Source organism: Protomyctophum bolini (assembly GCF_963924005.1).
Source record: "Protomyctophum bolini genome assembly, chromosome: 21".
Taxonomy (NCBI): Eukaryota; Metazoa; Chordata; class Actinopteri; order Myctophiformes; family Myctophidae; genus Protomyctophum; species Protomyctophum bolini.
The window spans coordinates 16062658-16084747 of NC_137882.1; the positions used below are offsets into that span (position 1 = coordinate 16062658).

General features: G+C 43.2%; 1 protein-coding gene across 7 annotated transcripts in view; it reads left to right on the forward strand.

Moving 5' to 3' along the window:
• slc4a2b (solute carrier family 4 member 2b) overlaps positions 1-22090 on the forward strand; it is a 66405-nt gene that overhangs the window by 20847 nt on the left and 23468 nt on the right. For all 7 annotated transcript variants that reach the window (XM_080794167.1, XM_080794168.1, XM_080794166.1 and 4 more), the window contains 6 exons: positions 2349-2505; positions 13874-14036; positions 14232-14458; positions 16726-16853; positions 19072-19304; positions 21894-22039. In XM_080794167.1, coding sequence (XP_080650293.1) covers positions 2458-2505; positions 13874-14036; positions 14232-14458; positions 16726-16853; positions 19072-19304; positions 21894-22039 — 945 coding nt within the window. In that variant the 5' untranslated portion in view covers positions 2349-2457. The remainder of the gene's footprint in view (positions 1-2348; positions 2506-13873; positions 14037-14231; positions 14459-16725; positions 16854-19071; positions 19305-21893; positions 22040-22090) is intronic.

Here is a 22090-nt window from a genome sequence, read left to right on the forward strand (position 1 = left end):
AATAGATTTATTATAACATTCTTCTTCACCTACACCACATCGTCTCTGTCGGGTGGAAACCCCATATGTCCAAAACTGTTACTTTTCAGGATTCAAATTACAGCAAAAGTAGCAGATCTACAAGCTCAAAACGCATTGCTTCGTGCAGCGCTTTGAGCTTGTAGAACAGCTACTTGATAATAGTACACTGAATTACAGGGTTTTCACACAAGTATCAAAAATAGCAGATCCACAAGCTCTGTTTTGAGCTTGTACTGCTACTGTTGCCACTTTTGAATTTGAATCCTGAAAATGTACACAATCTTTGTTGAATATTCTGTTCTGATTGGTCAACCGAAGCATTTAGCAGTGTGTCATTGATCGATTGCAACCACTGCTTTGCCTTTGTTTACATTGCAATGGAAAAACTTGTAAGCTAATGAGGTTGCTTAATGCAGAGGTAGCTATGGTTGAGAGAAGCCCTCTGGAATTCAGAAGGCCTCTTGTTTGACCCTTGGCCTGTTACCAAAACAACTCGCCCCTTTACCAACTCGCCTCGGGCGTACAGCCGGCGGAACTCCCGAGGCCTGGTATTCCTAAAGTAACCTAAGTAAATTATGCTTAAACGGTTAAACCTAACCTTAGTTATTCCTAACCTTAACCTCAGTAAAACTATGCCTAAACCTAACCCTATTTCTAAACTTAACCCCAGTAAAACTACGCCTAACCCTAAACATATGTCTAACCTTATTCTCAGTAAAACAAAACAAAGAATACAAGAACCGCCGCACCAAGCGGTCGGTGTGAGGTCGGCAGAAAAAAGGCGGGGCCGAGATGGAATAGGGGCGACCGTACCCGTTACCATTTGGCCCAGGCTGTGTCCCTAAGCAAGACAATAAACCCAAACATCCTGTGCTCTCAGCCAAATCCATCTTTTGATTGAGCACTTTGAGCAAAGATGACAAACCAGTCTGCATGTGCACTATTTATTCAGCACAAAAGTACATTTACAACATTAGTTCTAGCCTAGGACTAAACTAAGAAGCGTGAGAGCAGGTGGCGGCAGATTCTTCATTCATTTTCAAGCAACTTACAGTATATAATATTTCTTTCCCTATCAAGCAGACATAATTATATTCTTACCCACCAATCACAAGGTGTTTCAATCATATGAGCATCCAGCCTCAGCATCCATGTCAAATAATATCCTAATATGTCCTGTCTCCTTCCCATCTTCATTTAAACAGAGACCTTAAACATGACATGGTCATTGTGAGTGACCTCGCATATATCATGTGTTTCATGTTTCAGGTCAAGCAGACAATATTAGGAAGCAATCTACAAGTCTGCCTGTCTGTCTAAACAATAAAATGTCTTGAGAATTTACTCGAATACATGAATCTTGCATATCACCGCATAGTATAGAAAATCCTGAACAATTACTTGAACTCTTAAACTATTATGTTCTGCTGCATTCAGACCGAGGCAGGCACGTGCCGCCACTTATCAAAGCGTCCACTCCACAGCAGCACTGTGTTATCAAGCTCTTATCTGACTACAGTAGCTAATGACCTTGGATGGCGGTGAGGAAGTGCTGCAGCCTGCAGGCCCCCATAGTCATAGTAATGAATGGAGACATGCTTTTCTTTGTTTACCGTTTGTCAGAGCTGTCATAGTAGCCACTGAATTAATCATTTTTTGAGTGGCGCTATCCCCTCCTATATTCAGCTATAGTGTAGTTTTTTGTCCTATTGCCATTCTGAGCAAATCGACATGTTGCGTCATGATGATAAAAGCACCCATCACGGGTGTGATTTTTTTTGTTTGTTGTCTCAAATCATTCTGTGATCTTGCATAGACACAAATATGACTTGCGTTCTTTACTTTATGCAAGTGATACTTTACTTTTTACTTTGCTGAGAATTTCTATTGAACCAGATTGGTGGTAGTTTCTTTCTCAGAATTCGGGGGCCCATATCGACAACTTTCATGAAATGCTAAAATCCATAAATCATTGTTGGAGGATCTATAGCAGGGGTTCTCAAAGTTTTTGGCTTTGAATTTCTGGACCCCCCGAGGGGTCGCAACCCCCATGTTGAGAACCCCTGATCTACAGTACTTAACATGTCACCCTTATTTGAGCACACTGTTCGTCCCTTGTTTTCAAAGCTTTATGTCGGAGTACTGTCGATTAGGGCTTCTAATTTTCTCCAGTTTTCTTTTGGGGGAAAGATTTACATATTTCATTTTAATATGATAAAAGGTGCTATAAAGTTTATAGAAAAAAGGTATTAATGGGGGTAACCTGAGCTAAATATGTTTGAGAACCACTGCTTATAGACTCACGTTCCATAAACTTCTGTCCCCAGGTTATGCTGTTCCGCAAAAGCTGCCTGAGTCCCAGTTGGAAGAGAAGGGCTAAAGTCACACCTCTTCCACACGTTCCAACATTCACCAACCTCTTCAACAGCGTGAGCCATGAGCAAGCCCAACTCCCCCAACCTGGTCTCATCGGTCACCCAGAGTGTAAGTACTGCACGCACGCACGCTCCAACATTAATCACATGAACCATGTGAGGCAACATTGACCGTTTAAAAACGGTCAAACTTTTGTTTCTCATGCTGACGTTGGCATATTGATGGATATATTTATCACATAAGCTCGTACGGATTGTTCAGCTGCCATATCTTCCCTAGAGGGTTTTTGGCATCTAACTAATCTGCATGAGCTAAAATTGTAACCGCCGTGAATGAACTGGCATCGCCAGCAAACCTCCCTGCTTAAGAACCAACAACAAGGTCAAACAAGCGTGGAAAAAAAACGTAGGTGCCGCCCAACATGCTTATCTTTATCTTGAATAATTATTTTAGATGAGGGTATCCGCGGCCAAATACTTATCAATTTGCGGGTCCTTGGTACGAAAACGTTTGTAGAATGCATTCGTCATTGCCCTTGAATCATCCCATATTGTGTGTGTGTGTGCATTTTCGAAATATTTTAACAGTAATCGCTTCCTGTCTTTTTGTTGTTTTTAGTTTCTATGTGCATCACTTTACCTGATTTCCTAATGGCCACACATATTTGTCCACCGTCGTCACACAATATCTCTGTATGCTGTTGGGTTTCCTCTGCGTCAGCTCTTTGACTTCTTCCTCCTGGCATTGGGAGTGTATGTTTTGGATTGTGCCGTTCTTTCTGCAGTCAGAGGAGGAGGGCACATACACATCTAGTCACTGTCTATTGTCTAGCCATGCAGCCAAGCACCCCTGATTACATGCACACAATGAAACATAAACCAGTAGTTCTCAAACTAAAGGACCCCCCCCCCCCCCCATCTGACTTTTCTTTTGTACCCCCAGACCCCCATCAAAATTATTCCAAATTTTCTGATCCTTTTCAATGTTTTTCAAATGTAGAACAAGCTTGCAGTGCGGCGGGAGCTTGTAGACCTGCTATTTGAATGAATAACCAACATATAAATGGTTAAAATGATTGTGAGGCTAAATTTAATGGGATAATATAAAATGTTTCAACTGTAAACTCGACACGGTTGCTATATACATTTTGAAATCTTGCGGTTTCTAAACTTAGGAGTCACGTGGGGACATCAAACGTTGCGCAACAGGCACAAAAGGCATCCTTCTCCTTCTTCTTCAGTGTGTCGGTCTTGCCAGTGCTTGCATACAAAAATAACATGCTTGAACACTTGGTATTGAACACACTGTAATTGCATTGCTGCTGTTGCGATCCCTTGTGGTAAACTGGCCCAGTGGCTGGCCTGCGGTACGGTCAGTGTCACTGGCCAAAGAAAGCACTGTTTCTCTCCCTCAAGAGGGCTCTCTCAGTAAGATCATATTAGAGGCGCCATTATGTTACAGACTGTTAACCTTTTTATAGATCGGTTAAATTAATACGGGTCTGGTTTATGCACAGTCAAAACAGAAACATTTCAGAAACAGACTTCTCCTGAGAGACTTCTAGATAGAGACACTTCTCCTGTTCCCTTAAAGCCGGATTAATACCCAGTTTGTAGATCTGCTATTTTCTGCTCCGTGATCAACAAGGAATATAAAGTCCTTTTAACCCATTTAAACCTGAGACCGATTCTACAAGTCGTCACTGTCGTGTGGAAACCTCATCTGTTCCTTTTCAGGATTCAAATTCAAAAATACCAAAAGTAGAAGATCTACAAGCTCAAGGTTGCAGATCTGCTTAGATTATGTGATGCTGTTGTATGATCAAGTAGGGTGTTGATTTACAAAGAAAAACAAAGTTATAAGGAGATAAGAATGAGGAGGAAAATGTTTTCGAAATCCTAACAGTTTTCTGAAAAACTTATGTTGCTATATAACTAAAATCTAAAATGACATGGATGCTTCCCATGTCTAAACGTGTACTAGTTTGACATTGCACGGTGATTGAAAGAGTGTAGTTGTTTCCTCACTGGTGTCCATCCAGTCCCACATCTACGCTACCTTCTGAAGAAGACACCGACAAGCAGCACTACAGAGCTACTGTGCTCACTTCAAGTTCACCCCTCTCACCCGCGTCAGGAAATGCCTGCTTTCCCTGACGTCTGCATTTTCTTACCCCCAGCATCCAGTCAGCAGCTTCCTATCCTATCCTCAATGTCGTTGCGCAATCCCTCGGCCGTCCAGACGACCCCCGCGGGGGTGCTGCCTGACTCCTGGGAGGTGGACAGACGCTATCTGGACACAAACAACCAAGAGGGAAAGGCTCTGCCGCTCCTGTCTGAAACCATACCCCACCCACTCCTTCTGCAAAACACACTGTGTGCAGGAAATGAAGTGGGAACGCTTTGACATTCTTAGAGCGCCTTCCCTTAGAACAGACATTCAAAATGCTGTTTCTATGAAAGTCTGAAGTCGATGCAAATTGGTGGCTACAGTAATGCAATACAAGAAGCTAAACCCGCCGATGGCCTTTTTGTTTAGGTAAAAGAAAACTGTGTCCTTTAAACAAAATATGATCATCCGCTGCAGATGCTGCACCTTTATTTAACCCTGGCATTTTACGATCCCATAACATGTCATGCTTTCATTCATTTCAGTTGCACAATCGGCGTGTCATTTCTCTTTATCTTTCTCGGCTGCCATAAAGATACATAATTTATCCGTTTTTATTGGGAGTGTATTACAAGTCTCTTATTGAGATGGGCGGCCATATTTTATGCCGTGTCATTTTAGATTTGAGCTAGATATAGCAACATACGTTTTTCAGAAAAGTCGTTGTGGTTATTTGAAATTTGTTAAAGTATAATTATTATTAGAACAGTTATTCTCAAAAATAGCAGACATACAAGCTCACTGCACGTCACTTCGTGCTGCACTGCGAGCTTGTACATCTGCTATTTTTGAAATGTTTTGAAAAATATATTTTGTTTTTGGTTGTCCTTTGCACAAAAACGTTTGGGAACTACTGATTTAGAAGCCATTAGAATCGGCCTCAGGTCTTAATGGGTTCATTTCAACCAGAATGATGAATTGGCCCATGGTATATTTCTATATGAATATGCATGGTAGATGTACCAACATACACAGCCTAGGCATGGAGACACTCATGGCAGATAAAACTATTTGCTGTGTGACAGCGCCTCAGCAGTCGTTGGCTGTTCTCTTTGCTTTTCCTCTCCCAAAGTTAATTATTCTCCATAACTGTGTGCATGCATGTGTCTCTCTGTACGTGTGTGTGTGTGTGTGTGTGTGTGTGTGTGTGTAGTGCAGGGAGAGTTCAGATAATCCTCTGTTTGGTTTTTTGGATGGGCTGAAGTTGTGAAACCGTGTGATAGCCTCTTCCTGCTGCTAAAGAGATTCCCTAGTCATGTGACAAGGGAGAACTTGAAGTGAAACGGGAAACATACCGCATTGAGGGTCTAAAAAAAAAACAGGTCATCGTGTCTAGGTTGATATTTTTATCTTTCACCCAGGAAAAGCTAAAGTCCTCACCCTATATTTAACCACGGTCGAAGTAACAAAACCCTATATGGAACTTGATGGAGTTTCTATACACATCAAAGGTGAGTTTGTGCCGGTTGAACAAAAAGAAACATTGTTAGGATTCACCATAATGGAAGAATCCCAACTATGGTTGTTTTGCTCATTGGACCCTTGGTATTGAATGGTATTGAATACCTTGTTGATTGTTAGTGAGGCTTTCAAACAATCTCGCTGTATGTCACAATTTGTTGTTTTTTAGACTGACAGTTGTAGGTTTTACGTGCTCGTTCTGAATGAATGTGCTCCTTTGTGTAAACATAAATGCTTAACATTAACTTAGCTGTTGGTTAATGTCCTGTCCAGTTCCTGTGTGTCTGTGGATGGCATGCATGTGCTCATGTGTGGGCTTGTGACACGCTAGTATTGGGTTCCCATGAACTGAGGTAATAATTACTTCTCAGTGTTGTCTTAAGGTGTCCTGGATTACTGATGCCAGGAGCCTGGAGCCCACAGGGTCTCTCTGAGCCAGAGAACAGAACACTGTGTGCCTCTCCTAAAACCTCCTCGGTCAAACCATTTGTAAATACAGTACACACCTAGTTTTTCTTTTTTATTGAATACTTTATTAGTCGGAAATGTAAACGGCATGAGGCACAGTCGGACATTAAAGCTACACAAAAAAGTACTGGGGACTTGTTTACAGTTTGGTCCCATGTATTCAATTCATCAACATACTGTAGCATACAAATTAACACAATAATACGTTAAATACAAACACTATGTACAAAAGAGATGGGGAAATTACATTTACCTCCTTTTGTGGTCTACTGATAGGATATCTTTCAGGCCAATTTTGAAAGACACCAGTGTTACACATCCTTTAATGGATGGTGTTGGTGCATTCCACAACTTTACTTTGGATCGTACTACTGTGATTCAAGGAAAACCAGTATTTAAAAGAGAAAAAAATGTTTCAACTGCAAATTTGAGTGGGATTTATGACCTTTGACACAATCTAAATGTCTCGATAGAAGAGCAGGGAGACAAAATGCAACCACCCCAATTCAATTGTATAAGTTATATGCCTGGTATTTAAAAAAGGTTACATCGTGCCGTTTAGTGTGCATCTGTGACTAATATGGAACATCCACATAATCACCACCTCTGGAAATGAGAAAAGAGAGATTTGTTAAACTAATGGAGGTGTCTGTGATAACCACGCTGATACCACTTCCTTCAGCTCTGACGTGACTCTGCCACCCTCTACTTCAGAGGTTCCCAAACTTTTTCACGCCAAGGACCCCCAAATTGACATTGATTTTTTTTTTGCCCGCGGACCCCCATTTGAAGAGATATGCCAGGAACCCCCATAAGAGAAGATTTCTACGGCTGTAGCAGTGATTCTCAACCCTTTATTTCAAGGACTCCCAGTTTAACATGCATTAGGCTACAGACCCCCATTTAATGGCATTTCTATCTCGGGGACCCCAATTTATATTGTAAAACCAATGTTAATTTAACTCACTTCCTTACATATGTGAGAGACTTCATTTATTTTCAAATATTTTATTTTCATTGAGTTGCAATGACTTCATTGGTGTGGTTGACCTTAATAAACGTTTTGTTCCTGACCCTTTGGTGTGGTTTGGGCTTCATACTTATGCCAGCGTGCCAGTCATCGCCCTCCTTTGTACCAATGTTGGCACCGGTGCCAAAGGTCTCCTACGCCTGCCTTACAATATGATAATGTTCTGTTCAGTCAGTCAAGCTGTGCATACTAACATAGTCCCCCGGCGCACAGCGGTTTGTGGACCATCAGCTACAGCTCCTATATTATATGAGCTCTGCTTCATCCGCTGCTGCCGTCTCCTCTTCCCGTTCCAAGTGCTGACTGTGTGCCATTTGAGCCCTACTGTATATACGACACACACCCATAACTCCGGCCCCTCTCTCTATATGTAGCATACAGTAGGCTACATGACCTGCTGTGCCCTCAGCACATGCATGTTGGCTCACAACAGAGCACACTTCTTGAAATGGTTTGTAAACACGTTTCTGTTTTCAATTTCATAGATGGAGCACTTAAGCCCCATGTGGTAGATTATGTTCTCTCCCCCCCCCCCCCCCCCCCCCCCCACCATCTCTCTCTTCAGTCTTAATTTCCTAAATCCATCAATATGATTCTAAATCGGGAAGTGCAATTTGTACCCGATGTTCTCCCTCAAGGGCACAAGTAGACAGACCTCGGTAGCATGCTGCCTTGAATCACCCGACATGATTGATTATTATTGGAGCCTTATTCTATAAGACTGCACATTCTAACGCAGTATATGGAAGGGTGGGCCGTGCCGTTGCTGTGTTGGCACCGAAGTTGTGGAACAAACTCCCTTTGAGGATCAAAGCTGCCCCCCCCACCCTATGGACTTTTAAAAACATGCTTTAAGACTCACCTACTACTCCTTCCTGTTTTTTTTTCTCTTTCTTTTATCTTGCTGAGGACTGTGCCCCCGGGCGAGTATAATAACTGGATGGGGGGGGTAGGCGCACTGCAAATCCCGAATCTATGAACCTAATATTTCGATCGCCCCATTTTACCTGGAGGCTGGGTGAATGCCGCCACACATTGTCAAACTCACTGTCCACAGTCAAACATCGAGCGTGTTGGCTGTAAGAAGCTAGAGGGTGAAACTCTCCGCACGGTATGTTCCGCATGAAACGTTGAGGAGGACACTTTGATCAGATTGTACAAAGTTGCTCCATACATTGCTGCACTTTTGACGGTAAGGAGCAGATCTGAATGCTGAGAATCTAATAGGACAGAGCAGACTGAATGCTGAGAATATATTGGACGGAGCAGATCTGAATGCTGAGAATCTAAAGGCTTGCTTATAATCCAGTTTTTAGGTGATAACCTAGTAACCTACTCAACGCAGTGTTTTGGAAAACTACAACATGACGTCACTGAGCCACGGTAATAAGCGACTCACCGCTCACCACAGCACATCTCTCTGTTTTTACTAACTTACTTGGTTAGGTTATCACCTAATACCTTGGTTTGGGTCATGTAGTTACCTAAAACTTACCTTGCCATGATGTAACTCCAAATGTGGACAAGAAATAAAAAATCACACCTGTGTGAACCGAGTGGTGCAACTCCCCTCTCTCCCCCCTCTCTCTCTCTCTCTCTCTCTCTTTCTGCTCCGTCAGATTAGCTTTATTATGGATATCAATCCGCGTCACTGAGAACTATTTTTTCATTATTATTTTGGCTCGGCCTTTCCTTCTTTAACGAACCTAGATAGTCAGAAGTTGGATTTGCGTCCAGCAGGTGGCAGCCATGTCACATACTTCTGTCGTTCCAATTTCACGCATGCACACACCACTCGTGCTCATTGACGTACACAAACCGGTACACGGACATTGAATGCTGGTTGTAGGAGTGGTTGCACCACTCAAAAATAACGGTGATTAGAAATTGATCATTCAAAATATGCTCCTCATTGACTTAAATTGTACGCTAAAACAGCTCTCTTAAAAGTCACTCTTTTAGTACGTAAACAAACACAAAGTTGATTCAGACAATATAGAGCATCACCAAAACTCATGTGGTTTTAATTCTTTCATAAAAATCTTAACTTCCTGTTGATTTGTCGATTTTATTAGCAAGAAAACCCGGACTGGATCCGTGGATCCAGATCTTCAAATAGTAAAATCAACAGGAAGTTAAAATTTTTATGAAAAAATAAAACCACATGAGCTTTGGTGATGCTCTATATTGTCTGAATCAACTTTGTTTGTGTTTGTTTACATACTAAAAGAGTGACTTTGAGAGCTGTTTTAGCGTACAATGTAAGAATGATCAATTTCTAATCAGTGGATTTTTTTTTACATTTATTTCCACATTTGGGTTGCATCATGGCAAGGTAACTACACAACCCAAACCTCAAAGTGGTATCCACATACCTTTCCCTGAACTCGATTACCACCCTGACCTGAAACCCAAAGCAGTTTGAGGACTTTCCTATTACACTTATTTTAGCATTGTTTATTTTTTATTATTAACAAGTTAAATGATGATGTCAGGACAAGTGGGTCGGTTTTCGCCGGCTGCACTAATAACTTTGTGGCAGGCCTGTGAAAAGGGAGACATCGAAGAGGAAGGATGGATGGGGAAGGATCAACATATGGAATGTCCGAACAGGTTCTGACATATATCCATATATGGAGATCTAAGGGTTTGAGGTTTGGCCAATATTGATGACATCAGGGATATCCATATATGGGCTTAACTTAGACTATGACATCTCCATCCCTGATGATGTCACATGATGTCACGAGACCTGGGCATCATTGCGAACGCAGTGAGCACTTACTATGAGACCTAGCAGATCATGTCTGTCTGTCTGTCTGTGTGTCTGTCTGTCTGTCTGTGTGTCTGTCCCGCTATCCAAATATGGAGTGTGTTGCATCAGCAATCACTCAGCTCCATATATGGGCACAAAAGGGGCCAGGTCCACATATACAGTAACAGCGGGACAGACACACAGACAGACAGACAGACACACAGACAGACAGACATGATCTGCAGGGTCTCAGCTGCGTTCGCTTCCCGCGTTTGCGCGTCTTACTGGTATATGGGGGCTTTCCCATGTATGGGGATTTTGAGTGATACACTGACTGACGGACAAAAATTTAACATTTCATAGTAAATTCAACTTGCAGTCGCAATTAATTGGTACTATTTCCTACTCTGTCTGTGTCTCCATAGGAGTGCTCTGGACAATTCAAAAACTGTGACATCGTTGGGCAGATTGTTTCAAATGTTTTATTTTTATTAACGCGAGCCAGTGGCTTCCATTATAGCATGCTGGAGAGCAAGGAATAGAAAGAACCTGAAGTTTCTCTTATAGCATGGATTCCCCATATCACAGGTAGGCAGGTTTCTGTACTTTCCAGCCCTCCTAGGAGACACGGACCAAAAAAATGTGTCTAGAACGGCATACTGGGTGCGTTGGTGCCAATTCAGCTGCATTGTGAATGTGCTCCAAGGTTGTTTAACTAACAGTGCCTTGGTCAATATTTAGGCTTAACATGTGGCAAAACATTTTTGAGATTAATGTCAATGTTGCCGTCATTGTTCCCGGCTGTTCAAACACCGGCATGTCCTTTCAGGCAGCCATTTGTCCTCAAAGGCTGAACGAGAGAGTCTTGTTTGTTCTGCCCCTCGCCACAATGGGCAGATTGGCGAAGGTGGCATGCGGCGAGATATGGTTCTGATTAAACCATCACGAGGGGTCTGATAAGCGAGACAGGGAAGATATGTCCCGCTCGCCGTTCTTAATCGAGGTGTGGAGATTCCAAACTCCAGTGTTGCTATGGTGGTAGCCGGCTCTGATACCTTTTGCCTCCGATCGCGATTCTATTGATTCCGTTGCCATCCCTTTGTACCATGAGTGAGGTAAGCAAAAAAAACACTTGCTGAAGGAGGCATAAAATTGCTGTAGGAAATATGGGACTTATACTTGACTGTTTGCCAATAATTAGTTGAAGTGTTGTTGTTTTTCATCTTTTTGTAACTGCAGGCTCACCTTTGTCCGCTGTCGCAATGGCTCTGGCCAAACATTCTGCCCGGGTCTTGTTGTTATTGCGCATGCGGTTTTGGGTAGTGGAAAATTCTTTCGCTTGTTTTTGAGAATCCCTCGCATGCCTCCTCCACCTGTGGAGATTTACTGTGAAACCTGCATATGAATGAGAGCCCTCTGCAAAAAAATAAGCTACCAGAGAGAGACAGACCGAGAGAGAGTACACTCAGTACAGCAGCTCTCCGGGGGATCCATGCCCTTGAGATGACATGTGTTTTCAGGGATACCTAAGTAAACTTCTAATTAAAATGTGTATATAGGTTTTTCAGGGTTTCCTAAGTAAACTTCTAATTAAACGTTGGGGAGAGGCGTTGATGCTGATGAGATATAATTAAAGCTTGCGTTGTCTGTGTGTCTATTTTAGAGTTTTGACTTCGACAAACTGATCATTAGTTTTAACATAATTGTAATGATTTTGGAAAGGAATAGCAGACTGCAGTACCATTTCAGACCACTCTGGTTGTAAATAATATGCAGTGACGGTGACACCCATCTGCATTATGTGACAGTGAACCCCCTACTCTGCTATCCCTGCAGCTTTATTTTAGAATTGTTTGAAACCCTAACATTTTAGTCTAGTTTACATTTTTTTGATGACATTTTCAGTATATTTAGTCTTGATTTAAGTCATCATAGCTACGTTTTCATTTTGTTTTCATCAGTGGAAAAAAGGTAGTCGACGAACATTTTTCATCATAGTTTTGGTCAACGAAATGAACACTGCCTGTCTGACAGGCAAAAGGTTTTGTGTCGACTCTGCTCTTCTATAACACTCTGCAACAGCATTTTCAGTCAGTGGTGCTTTTCACACCTGTGTGTGGCATGTACAGTGTAGTTCACTGCTGAGATTCTTCATGCTCATGTGGTTACATGAGCCAGTTCTGAGTTGGTGTTTTGTATTTGTTGATGACATGTAGTATTTTGTATTTGTTAATGACAATGACATGACAACTTGAGTAGCTGCCCCTTGCCTTATTCCATATGGCACTGCATAAGTGTATAGGTCTGTGGACTGCTGTAGATTATAGACTCATAAGCGGCTCTAGTAGACATAAGACCACAAGTTATCTTTGAAATACAAGTGGTGTTTTCCACAGCAGGGTGAATTGGCAGGAGGCTTAGCTTGAGGCGGGGACGAGCCCTAATTGCATATCGTCTCATTTCTTTTGGATCGAAGCATCCCGTGGTGATGGAAATGAGGGATTCAATGTATAGATGACGGTATTGGACCGTATGAGAAGGGCGTGTGAAGGGGTGTCAAATTTACTGTGGTGCCATGCGTTCCTCGCGGCGACCCCCTTCCTATGCCGGAGCCTCGGGGAGCCAAGGAAAATGGCGGCCGTCCCTCAAGGTGACCGCAGGGTAATCGTGTTTGTGTGTTAGCAAGAGCAATGTTTCTGTAAGGTGACATTGTGACATTTTTCTGTAAGGTACTTGCGGCCCGGGTTGCGTTTTTTTGGGGGGCTTGTTTCTGAATTTTAGTTGCTTATTTGTGCTTGTTAATATTTAAACCGGTTGTTTTGTAAACATTATCGCAAGGACCTCCATTAATATGCAAATATGCTAGCCGTGACCTAGTCTCTTCTTTTAGGCTTGTTTTCATATTGTTTCTCTCGCAAAATCACTGTTGCCACCTGCACGGCCCCCTTTAAGGCTACCCTTATCACAACAGCAGAGCACAACAGGGCTCTTCGGTGTCCCGCAGAAGGAAAACAGATCTCCTATCAAACCGATAGGAGATCGGGTGTGATATCATCATACCACCGGGAAAAAAAGAGGAACTGACCAAAACACGTGGCCATTGTTTCCAATTAAAGGATGGTTTTTCAAGAAGTCATGCCATGAGAAAGACTTGTATATCTTGTCCTTGGACCAGGGCAAGATTTCCTTTCATGATAAGATCTCCCTCTAGTGGTCCTTTGGGTGAAAGGCATACTCATAGATTGACTGGATCAGTGAATCATCTGCATCTCCTACTACTGTTCAAAAAAGGTAGTATAATTGTGTATATAAAATACCTTTATTTCATCTGGGACATTAATATAAGCTAACAAAATATATATCTTTCATCTCAGCAACGCCGTCCTCACTCTTGTGTATACTGTAGTGATCACATGGTAAACAGGAAATGAGCCAGCTTTGTCTGTTCGTGCGTACCCCATAGCGATGATTTGATTGGCTGAGGGCTTAAATAGTGAGGATTTAAGCCCTGTGTGAATTATTTTTAAAGTGACCTTGAATACCTAGAAAAGCACTATATAAATTGTGTGTGTTTATTATTATCATCTTTGCAGCCAGAGGTGTCTTCTGCCTCGTCCTTGCGGCCGACGCGGCGGCCGGACTCGGAGGACGATGGGGACCTGAACAAAGCCCTGGGCGTCCAGCGCTTCCAGCAGATCCTCAACCCCGGCGCTGTGGTCTCTGAGAACCGCAACTACCATGAGGAGGACATTGAGTGTAAGGCAACCATGACATGAAAAATATTCCACTACCTTTTTTTTTTTTCACCTACAAACTAAATAATAACCTAAGCTATGATGACTAACACCAAATATTGACAATTTCGTCTACAGTAACGGATGAGTACAGGGGTGATGTGATGCCATTTTACTGTGAAGTCATGTTTTTCCTGTCTTTTTGACTCTCCCCCAGACAATCGTCACTCCTCTCATCACATCCACCGGCCCCTGTCCAAGCTGCCCTCCGACGGACGGAGGAAAAAGGGCGGCAAGAAAAGGAAAAAGGACAAGGACCACCGGGCCAGCCCGGGGCCCAGCGGGACCCCCATAGAGGAGGGAGACGATGAAGAGGAGGAGGAGGAAGAGACGGAGAGCCAGGCCACTCACTCTGAGTCTGAGGCGGTGGCCAAAGACGTGCAGGTATAGTCTGTCTGTCTGTCTGTCTGTCTGTCTGTCTGCGTACCAGACCAGTCTGTCTTTTGGCATGGGTCATCCTGAAAGGAATTGTGCTGTTATTGTTGAGTACAAATATGATTTTTGGGCTTTTCTGTCCTGGGGGGAAAAACAACATTCTATGGAAACTGCATTTGTCCTCCTGACTGTAGCTACGGCTGTCAATGTTTACACATTTTAGTTGATGATTAATTGTCACACAAATAATTGAGATTAACAATTTAATTGTGTCTTTTGCATATTTTGTTTGCCTTTTAGGCTTCGTAATCGTTTTTGTTTGCCTTTTAGGCTTCGTAATCACAAATCACTAACTCATTTAATATTTCTTTCTTTCCAAAAAAATTACAAAATAGCAGAAATAGTAGAAGCTTACAGTAGTGTTGTGAGCTTGTAGATCAACTATTTACGAAAAATTTGAAAAATGTTTGAAAATGTATGGACATCTTTCAACATGAAAGATTATGACGATTATGCAAAAGTAATTGCGATTATCTCAAATAATTGCGGTCAGGCGATTATGTAATAATTGTGACGGGCCCAACCGTAGTACAGGACTGGGTTGCACTAGTCTGAGAAAAAAGCATTCTGTGGAAACTGCATTTGTCCTGTAGCACAGGACTTGGTTGCACTAGCTATTAGTTAATACATTACTACTGTAAGATACACAAACTTAAGAGAATGGAGTCACTAAGATCTTCGTAACTATCTTCAAACTAATAATTTCATAACCGAGGAATTTCTTAGATTTATTTCCCTGTAAATTGCTACTGAGAAACGTGTCGCTATTCCGCTCAATCAAAACTGTTATTTTTTCTAACTACAGTAAAAATGAATGCATGCAGTTACTAATATCCTAGTACAAGTAACATCTAGGTTGTGTGCTGCAACTCATTTTAATTTGGCGATTACATTTTCATTTTGTAAATACTTAATTCTATACTGTAACAACTATGACTATGACTACCGGTAAATACACTGACAATTTCGTCAACAAATTAAAACTAGACTAAAATGTTAGGTAGGGAATAGGGATTAGTTGGGAAGAGTTTGAGTAGAACTAAGATGAGTCATTTTATGCTTGGCTGCGCATGGTTCACAACGCGTCTCTGAGATGGATCGGCTATTTTCGGTAGCAGATCCACAAATCGGGGATTGCGACACCATCTAAAATACATTTTAGTCGACTAAATCGACTATAGATTTAGTCGACTAAAATCTTTTACTAAAACTAAAATAATTCATGTGACTAAAACTAGTTTTATTCAAAAGACTGGCTATAACTATTAAATTGATGGTGTTTAATTGTTGTGGGTAAGTGAGTGGTCAGAAGAATACGGTTACGGAGATGACATGGTCACCACTAGTTGACCCTATGCTGCTCACTTACTGTAGTATACAGTGCATTGGGCTAAAGACATATTTTTCCTCCATGAATATTGCAGTGTGGCCTTAATCATTCATCAGTTGGTTTTACCTTACACTGAGATTATTGTCCATCTAAAGCAGGGGTGGGCAACTGGCGGCCCCGGGGCCACATGCAGCCCCCACCTTCACTTAATGCGGCCCGCATGTTAATATCAGAATACTGATATAGTATTGATTTCAGTTGACTATAGTATTAAAATGTTGTCTTTTTGTGTCCAATGTAGTTATGTTAACAGTTCATAAAGTTAACATAACTATAACTAAATGCATTTGAAATTCAATAAAAAGGTTACTTTTCAGGATTTCAATTCAAAAATAGCTAAAAATTATTCAGGTTTTCAATTCAAATATAGCAAAAATAGCTATTTTTGCTACGACAGTAATATGCAACGTGGCCCCTCTGGAGTGAATGTGGAAATATATTGGCCATCGTCAAAGTTGCCCACCCTTGATCTAAAGCCAATCCAAGTCCGAGGGGGTGGGGGGGCGAGTGTTGGATGGGTATCTGACCAAAATTGGGTTCCCCAAGCTGATTCACCACAACAATTTGTGGGTGTGATTTTGATATTAAAACAATATATGTATTAAAAAATATTTACCCTTCACAGAACACAGGACACAGAATTGCAGATAATTTCAGATAATTTAAACCGAAAACCAGAAGTGAAGTTTTCCTTGAGACTCCCATCTGTTAACATGTGATGCTTCGCACAATGACTCATCAATGAACACAGCTTTCTTTGTCAGAAACGGTTCTTCTTCAATAGTACTGTACTCGTGTGTTTTCTTTTGGGGGGGTCCTCCAACAGTTCTTTGTCTCTGATGAGGATGTCCATGTGGCCAAGTCCAGCTCGGAAAGCCCCCAGCCAGCCCGGGAGCTAGACATCGTGCCACAGTCCGGTGAGGGAGCCGATACCGATGACGCAACCTCAACAGAGTGAGTCAAACTATACTTTGTACATTTCAAGGCATGCACCTACATATTCATAGCTGAAGTAGCTCATCTACAAGCTCACAACGCAATCAGATCATGAGATCTGCTATTTTTAGAACATTTTGTTAAAGAATTGCTCATGCCTGAAGGTCGTCATTATTCTTTAAATAAATCTGCTCCTGTTCGGCAGTGTGCAGGGCTGCAGGCGTATTGTTTTTATTATTGATGTGCAGCTTGTTTGCCTACACACCTGTTCTTAAACGGTTTTATTCTAGGTGTGTGACGGTTTTACTAAACTGTTAAAATTGCACAAAAATAAATAATTGTCACCTGGACAAACTGCCCATGGGTCTATTGTTTAGCAGTGATGCTGATTGTTTTTAGTAGGGATGGACGATATCCGATATAAATGATTTCTGCTATGGCCAATACGGCTGTCCCTGAACATTCAGGGTTCGAACCTTCGCTCGTTAGTGTTAGCACTCGAATCTTAATTAATGCACCAACAGCTGAGACAGTTATGTAGAGAAATCTGACAGGCATTCAAAAGGAACTCGGATGTGATGTTAATGTCCTGTAAGTAGACTTAGAAATAAAACTAGTGTTGACTAATCATTACACGTGGCTCTTATTTTGAAGAGGAAGTTATGCACAGGAAGTCCGTTTCAGTTGTAAACAAGCTACTATGACACTTTCCCAAAGTTACGTGCTCCGTTTTTAGTGGGATGACAGAGACATGGACACAAACATCCAGAGGCCTCTCCCTACTGGCCTTGTAATGGTTCTAATGCCACGCTGTGACGGTTGCATAACGCATGTCTTCATCACGTCCCCAGAGATGTTCTCACGGTACCTCTCTCTGTGACACAGTCCTGATTAGACATGAGCCTGATTTATACTTTGTTGCACGTTCGGTGTTGCCTGCCATAAATAGCAGATACACAAGCTCACAACGCGTCATGTTCGTGACGTTCGAGAGCTTGTAGATCTGCTGTTTACTGAGCACGACACCGGCACGCAACTAAGTGTAACTGAGACTTTAGACCAGTGGTCTCAAGAGTTAGATTGTTAAACATCTGCATTACCTCATTTACAAGTAGTCTACACATTACACAATTATGTACAATTATTGTTATTTTGATTGTTTGCCTCATCATCTCTCTAGGGTACCACATCAATATTAATACAGCATGGAATTGTGGACAAAATAATATCCAACGACAGCAAAATGTTCCAAGTCTTGGGTCTGAGAGGCTAAATCTCATAAATCTCATCATCTCAATTTCTGAATAAACAAAGGACCTTGAAATTAAACGGGGTTGAAATCCCCTGCTTTGGCCGGCTTTAGATACACCGAGCAGTTTTCCTTCCTGGCCGCTGGGGCAACACACTGTACGTTACCATGTTCCAGGCATCTGGACCCCCGATGGGTGGGCCTGTTCTGACGGGCCCAAATAACGTCCCCTCACAGGGCCATACATCACCCGTCTTCTGGAAAACACAGTACACCTCACCCACTTAACCCATGAAGACCTGAGGCTGATTCTTTCTACAAATGCCTTCTAAATCAGTTGGTTCTCATGCTTTTTTAGATTAAAAAAAAGAAGAAAATAGCAGCGGCGTCACAAGCTTGTACATCTGCTATTTTCTTAATGGCCAATGCAAAAATCTAAAATGACACATGCTTTCCCGGTTCTATTGGGTTAAGGCTCCGCCTATGACATTTACTCTTCCACCAAACATAAGTTGCTGTATTTTGTCTCGGGGCGGGTGGCGATAAACCTCACGTACACCCTTTCCTTATTACTCTCTTTGGAGATACTCTTATCACAGAGGATTTGGCACAAGTTTTCCTGATATCAGCTGGAGGGAGAGTCTATTCAAAAGCCGATTACATTTTTGTCTGCCTGCGGTGTGAAACCTTTTCCCGTACAAGCCCAGTTTTCTGTGTCTGTCGGCCGCTATATTGGGAGATCTGACAGTCAAAGGGACGGTAAGTTTACGGTGATTCAACAGAGAATTAGTCTTAGTGGACGACTTCATTGAGTGAACACGCCCACATTACTTCATAGTCTTCATACCATTTTTTTGACCGTGTTGGGTCATTAAAAGGAAATCACCTTTTAGCGTAGTAACATAGTCCTTATTCATCTCTCCATGCTAAACAAGGTTCCGCTTTGGCCTCATTCTTACATTTTTTTCCCCTCCTTGCTTCAAACAGAAAGGTGCTTTCCTCTGAGTCTCCCAGCCCGGTCTTCCCCACCAGCAGCACCAGCACCCAGCCGGGCCACCCTCCGCTGGCCCGGGCGTCCTCCGCCAGCCGTAGCTACGACCTGCAGGACCGCCGACGGACGGGCAACATGACGGGCGCCGAGCAGGCCAAGTACCAGCGCATCCCCACCGACGAGACCGAGGCGCAGACGCTGGCCTCGGCCGACCTGGACGGAATAAAGAGTGAGTACTTTTTATTTACTACGGAACGACTCTGTGGAACCTTTTCATGTCACCTTTCACCCACCAGGGTTTTAGTGTGTGTCTAAGCTCTGTTTTAACATGATGTCCTGTATATTGTTGCTGTCGGGGAGAAACCTGAAAATAGCAGATCCGCAAGCTAGTTTTGAGATTGTAGATCTGCTATTTTTTATTTTATTTGAATCCTGAAAAGTAACATGATTTCTTTTCACATACATGAGGTTTTCACCCGATAGAGACGATATGCATTTCTGCCCTACGAAGGCACACAGCAGCCAAGTTCTCTAAGATTTAGATTTCTGACAAATATAATATTGCTGCTTTTAGTCTAAATCATCCGCTTGTGAACCAAAAAACAAAACAAAACCCCAGCTCTGTCTAAGCCGAGCTTTAACAACAACCGTGAGTCCCTTCATGGCTGCCCCCACCGCACTGACCCTGTGACGTCCCTCCCTGGTCCCTGTAACCCAGCATGTGGTGCCCATGGGCAGGGTGATTTACGTCAGGGGGCAGACTCCTCTGTGGGGAGAAGCAGCTTATCAGAGAGAGCGGAGCGGCAGACAGGCCAGTGTAATTAAATTGTCAGCCGAGGCCCCTGGAACGGGGCCCGGGTCAATACCTCAAGTCATTAGGGGCAGTGAAACAAAAGGGAAGGAAGCTAATAAGTAGTGTGTGACTGCGCGTACACAGAGAGATGCAGTAGTAGTACCTAGAGATTTCCCTATCGCACGGTGTTGTCTTACAAAGAGCCGGATCTCAGAATACGTTAGGAGTGTGTAGATGTTTTTGTCTCAAATGGGGGAGAACCAAGCTGTGTGCCATCTAGTCATTCCTCTGGAGCTGACGAGCTCAAAACGTGTCACTTCGAGCCGTGTTTTGTCCTTTGTTCGTGTCCCGACGTTCTGTGCGTGGTTCAATCACTGTTTTGTTGTGGCTTTCCTGCTATCCATGCCGTTAGCTCATAACATTAGCAACTGTTTTGCTGGCTGGCAGTGTGTCATGATAGCTTAGGAGGCAGGCAATCGTACTATGCGATTGGTTGGCGGTGTTTCTGGAGTATGGGTCAGACTCCCATTGGCTTAGGTGGCGTTTGAAGGTATGGGGTAAGACTCCCGTTGGCTTAGGCAGCATGACGATGATGATGACTGAAGGATAAGTGGGGGGGGGGGGGGGCACTGTACCCTCTACTGTACTGTCACTGTACTGGCAAACCCGAAAGCATACAGTTAATACGTGCGTGCGTGTTTGTATGTGCGTTAGGTTGCGCACAGGTGGTGAAAAACAACCATGCTGTTTTTGTGCTCATACCCAGCCAGCCAGCCAGCTAGCCAGCTACCCACACACATAGCTCCGTAAGGGAGTGGTTGCACTGAAAAACACTGCCGGTAGCGGAGGAATTAGAAATGAATACATGGCAGTTAATGTGTTTTTAAGCAGTTTCCGACCAAGGATCCCACAGTGTACTGTACTCCCTGCCGTACAGGTCTCTTGTCTGTGACCTGTGAGCTGTGTCTCTGTGCTTTGTGCGCTGCCAGTGTACAGTAACCCTATACTGTGGTCCGTGTCTCTGTGCTTTTGTGTGCTGCCAGCATACAGTAACTCTATACTCCCTACTGGGGGTATACAAGAACAATAGCCAGAGCCACCCAGCCTTCACATGACCTTTTTGGAGGACTGAGATTTTATCTGTCAGGTCAAGTGGGTCACTGAGGCAGGCTGAGGTCTGCAGGTGCTAAACTGTGCCACTGTTGAAAGTCCTGCCCGTTTATGTCCAGCTCTGTTCACCGTTGCTTGGATGACGTCTTTTGATATATTTGTGCAATGTGCATTGTGCATTCACACAATGTTTTTATTTTGTTTGTTTTTTGCATGTGAGCCAAGCGTGTCTGTAAGTGACGAGTGTTGACGGTTGCCACACTAGTTAAATTGGGATAGCTGTTGATGAGCCCATTTAGAGGCTGATTCTTAGAAACGGCTTCTACATCCAAGTTCTCCGAAAAGATATATTATTTTAATTCAAAAACATTTAGCAACATCAAAAATGACATTCGGGCGTCAGCCTAGATGTGGTATGCTATGTAGGCTGACCAAATTATCATCTCAGTAATTTTAATGACGTACTGTACTGTACTGTACTGTACAACCTGGGGGGGGAGCGGACTGACCTTGCTTCCTTCTATGCATGAGGAGTCCAAGCTGCTTCTTTTCACCTGACGGGGGGGAATTTCCCCGGCTGGACGTAGCACGTGGAAGGAACACGTTATTCCGACCAGTTCCTTTCCCCTCCATCAGGATGGCCAGGGGGAGGTAGTTTAGAGACCAGGATTACTGCATGTTTTTGTGAGGGTACCTACCCTAGGGGACATGGGGGGGGGGAACGGAACATGCAAACTCCACACAGAAAGGCCCTTTCGCCAACCCCGCCTCAGGTATGGGCACTGATGGCATGGAGGAGGGAACACGCCCCCAGCGGGAATCAAACCCAGGACCTTCTAGCTGTGAGGCAGCAGCACTACCGACTGTGCCACCGTGCCCCCCAGTGAACACTATGTTGTGGTGTTTCTCTTCCAGGCCATCGTTTTGAAGATGTCCCTGGGGTGCGGAGGCACCTGGTCAGGAAGAGCACCAAGGGCCAAGTGGTGCACACGGGCAAAGACCACAAGGAGCACAAGGAGCCCAGCGTCCGCACCCGCAAGCAGGACCGCACCCCACATGAGGTGAGAACCACCACCACATCTATCTTCTATATGCACCAAGTCTCTGTACGT